The sequence below is a fragment of the Glandiceps talaboti genome, chromosome 9, assembly GCF_964340395.1.
Source record: "Glandiceps talaboti chromosome 9, keGlaTala1.1, whole genome shotgun sequence".
Taxonomy (NCBI): domain Eukaryota; kingdom Metazoa; phylum Hemichordata; class Enteropneusta; family Spengelidae; genus Glandiceps; species Glandiceps talaboti.
The window spans coordinates 3,758,716-3,765,295 of NC_135557.1; the positions used below are offsets into that span (position 1 = coordinate 3,758,716).

At 35.1% G+C, this 6,580-nt stretch overlaps 1 protein-coding gene across 1 annotated transcript in view; it reads left to right on the forward strand.

The window, feature by feature from the left end:
- The window catches only part of LOC144439695 (ubiquitin-associated and SH3 domain-containing protein B-like), a 21,938-nt gene extending 15,568 nt beyond the window's left edge, over positions 1-6,370 (forward strand). The window contains exons 11-13 of the mRNA XM_078128930.1: positions 164-412; positions 2,064-2,173; positions 3,119-6,370. Of these exons, the coding sequence (XP_077985056.1) occupies positions 164-412; positions 2,064-2,173; positions 3,119-3,250 (491 nt within the window). The 3' untranslated portion in view covers positions 3,251-6,370. The remainder of the gene's footprint in view (positions 1-163; positions 413-2,063; positions 2,174-3,118) is intronic.
- Positions 6,371-6,580: the final 210 nt, after the last annotated feature.

Below are 6,580 nucleotides of genomic sequence, written 5' to 3' on the forward strand. Positions count from 1 at the left end.
CTGTTCATCCTTTCCTAAGCAGGAGATTTAGCTAGATTTTTTATGTGATTTGTCCATTCCACTAGACGTTAGAAAGACATCATATAGAACAACTACATGTACATGTAGAGTAACTAGAGTAAAGTTAAAAGGTCATTAACACCAATTATTTTTGTTCTTATAGGTATGGGTGTGGACAGCTCTGTCAAGATCAGGGTTGATGCTGGTTTGTTTGAATGGTTGGCATGGAGTCCAACTGGTATCCCTAAGTGGATGACTCCCAGTGAGATGGCTGCCTTTGGATTAAATGTTGACACAGAGTATAAACCATTTGTTACATGTCAACAACTAGATCCCAAGGAGAAATGTGAACAGTACTATAAACGCAGTTACATATTTGCACAAAATATTCTCAAACTGTGTGAAATGGATGGTAAGTGTGTAACCATGGTGAAAACTGTATGAACTGGATGGTAAGTGTGTAACCATGGTGTGGACTGGATGGTAACTATAGTGAAAACTGTGTGAACTGGATGGTAAGTGTGCAACCATAGTGAAAACTGTGTGAACTGGATGGTAAGTGTGTAACCATGGTGTGGACTGGATGGTAACTATAGTGAAAACTGTGTGAACTGGATGGTAAGTGTGCAACCATAGTGAAAACTGTGTGAACTGGATGGTAAGTGTGTAACCATGGTGAAAACTGTGTGAACTGGATGGTAAGTGTGTAACCATGGTGAAAACTGTGTGAACTGGATGGTAAGTGTGTAACATAGTGTGGACTGGGTGGTAAGTGTGTAACCATAGTGTGGACTGGATGGTAACTATAGTGAAAACTGTGTGAACTGGATGGTAAGTGTGTAACCATGGTGAAAACTGTGTGAACTGGATGGTAAGTGTGTAACCATAGTGTGGACTGGATGGTAACTATAGTGAAAACTGTGTGAACTGGATGGGAAGTGTGTAACCATGGTGAAAACTGTGTGAACTGGATGGTAAGTGTGTAACCATGGTGAACACTAATTTGGGATAAACTTTCCCAATGTGTACATCAGCTACACACGCAAGGTTATCTATGGGTGATAATATAGGACATTACTACAAAACTGTAAAATACAGTTAAAAGGGAACATCGATCCAGGAAATAAATGCAATTTCATTTTTTTGGAAAAATTTTGCTCAGTTACTAAGAAACCCCAAATTGAAACTCTATTTCAACTTTGTTGTTGTGGCAGTGGTCCACTGTTGCATCATGGGACTTAGCAGTGGTCCACTGTTGCATCATGGGACTTAGCAGTGGTCCACTGTTGCATAATGGGACTTAGCAGTGGTCCACTGTTGCATCATGGGGCTTAACAGTGGTCCACTGTTGCATCATGGGACTAAACAGTGGTCCACTGTTGCATCATGGGACTTAGCATATGTATTAGATGATCAGTAAATATTCAAAAGTATTTATCTGAAGGAAAAACACCTAGGAATCATGAATATCTAATGATTACCCAGGTTTGCTAAGTCCTATGAAACAGCTGCAGCTGTGAACTATTGCTAGAATGAAGTTGATGTTTCCATGGCAATTGTGCCAAAGTTATGTAAATGAATCTCAAGAACCAACAGTTGATGAAAATATCGTTATTTCCTGGAGTGGCATTCCCCTTTCATTTGAGAAATTATCAGCACTACATTTATGTGGTACATTCTATGAAAGGGATAGAAAAGAAAGACTGGTATAAATTTATCAAAGTCAAATACCGTCAGTCTCAAAACTTATCAAAGTCAAATACCGTCAGTCTCAAAACTTGTCTGTAACTCCTCTCTACATGTATAACTTGTCTGTAACTCCTCTCTACATGTATAACTTGTCTGTAACTCATCTCTACATGTATAACTGTCTGTAACTCCTCTCTACATGTATAACTTGTCTGTAACTCCTCTCTACATGTATAACATTAGGAGTTGACCAACTTCTCATTTTAGGATAGTTTTCTAAATTAATTCTAATCATGTACATGATATAAAACACAAAACACCTGTCACCTAACCAATCAGCTTGTCTGTATTTGCATATATTCTCTACTGACCAGGTGGTAATGTGATTATGGTAGGCCATGCAGGAACACTAGATGGTTGTAGTCGACAGTTATTTGGACTCATGCCAAGAACACCAACAGAATTTACAAAAATTGTGCAAAAGGTAAGTTTTAAAATACAGCATTTCGCTCCCCCCCCCCCATGTGTTTGTGTATGTCTTGTGTGTCTGTACACCCACATATATTTGGCATGCACAAACTAATTTCAACCAAACCTGGCTCAAAGGTAACACACTATGTGAGACGTGTATGCCACTTTCTTTTATGACCAAATGAAATATGGCCGAATTGCAACCATATTTGTTGTTAAATTTCACAATCTGCATCACAACTTTGGAGATATAATACGTAGTGAAGCCATTCAAGTATCTACATCCATATTATCAAATATGAGCTTTCTTTTAAGACCCTGACCTACGACTGTGAATCGCTTTTTCAAGGTTAAATACCCAAATTTGGGTTATCTTCAGAGCTTTTTGAAGGTTAAATAATCAAATTTGGGTTATCTTCAGAGCTTTTTGAATAAAACGTTTCAGGTGCTAACAGCACTTAATTTCATGACGTTGACCTGAATAACAAAATGGCAGCCATGTTTGTGATAAAAAAAGCACATTTTGCCTGTTATCATCAAAAGGTTGATACATATGGACACCATTCAAGCATCTACCCTCACATTGTCAATGATGTCTGATTAGACATTGACCTTTGACCTTGAGAAACATTCTCAAGGTGAAATGACCAAAATGTTTCTTTCTATGTTGAATCAAGAAAATGAATGAACAAAGCTTCCATTTAAATGTCTAAGTCCCAAAGGTCAGCTTTCTTTCCATACCTTGACCTTTGACTTTGACCTCCATATATTCAAGGTCAAATAGCAAATTGGTCAATAAATTTTTAAAAGTTTTTGGTATCTGGAGACACCATTCAAATTTACACAATAACTTTTCCATAAAACATACAAGTTGGGGGGGGGGGGGCATGTCTTCAATTGAAGACTTGTCTGTTACTGTTGTATATCTGACAAACACCACTGCTGTTCAACCATACAGGTGCCATACTGTGGTGTCGTCGCTCTGGAAGAACTGCCGGATGTTGGTATCTGGGACTTGATCCAGGTGCCCTTCCCAACACTCACACATGGACCAAATCCCAGGTTTGACTGGAGAATCCTCAGGTCATGATAGCATGGAAAAAAGTACTGGTTGCCATGGAATTGTATGACTATCATTGTATTTCATCAGACAAGCTATTTTTCTTTTTAGGTTGTTAGTCAATGAATTTATACAAGAACTGTGAAAGTGTCTTTCCATGATTTCAAAATCAGAAACACAATGTCTTTTGTATATCCTAAGGTGAGCCTTCTCTACTTCTCATGTAAGTTTACTTACTGCAGTGTAGAACAGTGCCCACTTACTGCAGTGTAGAATAGTGCCAACTTACTGTTAATGGTACAGATCAGGTTTGTGTTAGGGGGCCTTATTTTATTTCTAAGCATAACCTACAGATACCTAAAGCTCCCTAACTTGAACACGAATGTGTATCTGTTGTACTGTTAGTCCACTGTACTACACCCTGGCTCAATATTACTGCAAAAAACATGCTATTGGCAAACTAAGACAGACACAAACTATTACTATTGTTGTTCAGTGTGATAGTTTACACAAGTTAATGATAGCAGTGTCTTGGTTATGTGCATACGATCACCTTGTAATCAAGATATTGTAAACACTGAATGAGATTACTGTTATCTGAGGAAAACTTGTTATTAGAGACATGACGCTATTACATCAATGTCAAGTGATAACTGATATCAACATATTACAATAGTATTTTTAGTTTGTGTGTGTATGATTGTTTGTTTGTTGATAATTGATCTGCCATTATTGTATTCTAAGTATGTTTTATTATCTTGCCATTGTACTTGTGTACTTTGGTATAAACACTCTTTCTACCTCCATTCCTTTTTTTTTTCAAAATCCATATTTTAAGTATGTAATATTCAGGTAACTGACTTCACCGCCATACATAGTGTTGCACAGAGGTATTCAATTGATGACTTAAATGTTGTCTTGAATGTTAATCACATGACTTCATGAAGCTGTCATGTGATTACTCAGATCCAAGGTGTTTTTACTTCAAGTGAACACGATAAGTAAGGCTTTGAAAATTATTAGTTAACATTTATTTAATCAAGACTTCTTTGATGTATTTACCCAAGGTAAATTTAATGTCATGTAAAGGCTATGTTGTACATGACCCATTGTTGTGTTTCCCCATCTCTGAACAGCGCCCTCTATGTTACATCATAAATGTCATGTCATGTTATGAAATGCTAAAACTCTTTCATGTAAAAGATGTGTTATATGACATGTATGTTGTGTTTCCCCCATGCTTAACAGCGCCCTCTATGTCCTCCTAGGGCTATTACTGGTGAATAGCACCCTCTATATTTTTATTGTGCCACTTTATCAGAGAAATCTAGTGCTCTTAATGTTCTCAAGATAAAGAATGGTTTTCTGTGATATTTGTATCGTTCTATGCTGTGTATGGTGTACATTGCTAGAATGAGTCCTCTTGTAACCCTATGGAATATTAAACTTTTCTAAGTTTTCCACTCTCAGAAGGTGTTCAAAATTAAATTCATATAATTTAATATATATTTTGATTTGAATATGTAAATTTAATTCAGGAGTTAAATTGACAAATGTAGATAGGTATAGGTGAATCTTTACCATAATTAACCAAAGCCTTACAGTGACAGGTATCCCTAGTTACATGCTTTTTATCAAAAAATGATGACCAGGTCTCCCTAGCGATCAATTGTTTTGGAATTGATAGACAGATATGCCTCACTAGCAATATATGTATCATTGTGAATTTGATAGCATGTATCCCTAACTATGTTGTATTTGAATTCCATGAAGAGATCCCCCTATCTCTCAGTTTAAAGTCATTATTTATCTCTGCTATGGTATTGCTTTTAAAGCTGTCATCTTGACCCCCTAGTTTTGTATTGTTATGAGAAAAATAGCCTAGCACCCCTAACAGTGTAGTTTTCAAGTCCAATAAACCAGCACCCCTAACTTTGCAGTTTTAAAATCCAATAGAATTGTTCCTCTGTGTGCTACTTGAATCCAGGGTATTTGATTTATTTTGTAAAATTTTAAAATTTTAAACTGGTATGATGGAGACAGAACTGTGTCTTATGAAAGGTAGTGTTCATTAGGACTAATAAAATGACTAGAGATAGGGATTGAACATGTGATAATTAACCCCAAAATTAACCTGGCATGGTTTTTGCACAGATACTCTATTAAACTTAAATATTTAATTCACACTTATTACCTTTTTATAAAAACATAGTTCTCTTGTCATGACAAATTTATTGAAAGATTTGATAGCGATTCATGTACTCAGAAAAGTGATTAACCACATTGTAGCTTTTTGTATTAGTCAAGGTTGACAGCAAAGTGTAGTTGCTAAGGTAACATAATGAATTCAACTGTTTGGTACTTCTCTACTCTACTAAAGTTTGGGACTGTTGCTTTCCTAAAGAAGTCTTTCACCTTTCACCTTCAAATGAAAGAAAATAGGATAGGATAGGATAGAATAGAATAGAATAGAATTAAATAGAATAGAATAGAATAGAATAGAATAGAATAGAATAGAATTAAATAGAATAGAATAGAATAGAATAGAATAGAATAGAAGGAATGAAAATAGTTTAATGATATCAAACAAATCCTAACAAACAGAAACTTTTTCAAAAAGACATTTTTTATTATCTGGATTTCTAATATTTCTAACAAAGTGTTTACTTGTGTAAACAGGATTATTGTATTTAGAGACAGGATATATTCAGTGGTGAACTTTCACCTTTGCACCATGACCTTTGAAAGTTGCTGTATACTTTGTTATTAAGTAACGACTTGTCATTTTATACAAGGCAGATAAACACTTTAAGCTAGGAAATCACTTGAAATGACTGTTTGTATCAAAAGACATTTGGTAACTGTGGCTTCTCTGTATGTGAATGGATGTAAGATATGATCTGTGACAACTTAGTTTGTTCATTGTGTCCACAACTTAGTTTGTTCATTGTGTCCTCAGACAAGATGGTCACAAATATCAAATATAAATACAGTACCAATAAAAGGAAAATAGATTGTGATCTACGACTAAAACAAAATAGAGTCTCTTTGAGATCCAACTTGAATCAGATTGGTGCAGTGTATGTCTGTGTATAGGTACATGTGTTTGTTGAACGTGTGTACATGTCACATTTTTTGTGTGCAGATGGAAGGACATGTATGTATGTATGTATGTATGTATGTATGTATGTATGTATGTATGTATGTATGTATGTATGTATGTATGTATGTATGTATGTATGTATGTATCTCTATCTATCTATCTATCTATCTATCTATCTATCTATCTCTCTTTGTGTATATATATATATATATATATAATATATATATATATATATATATATATATATATATATATAT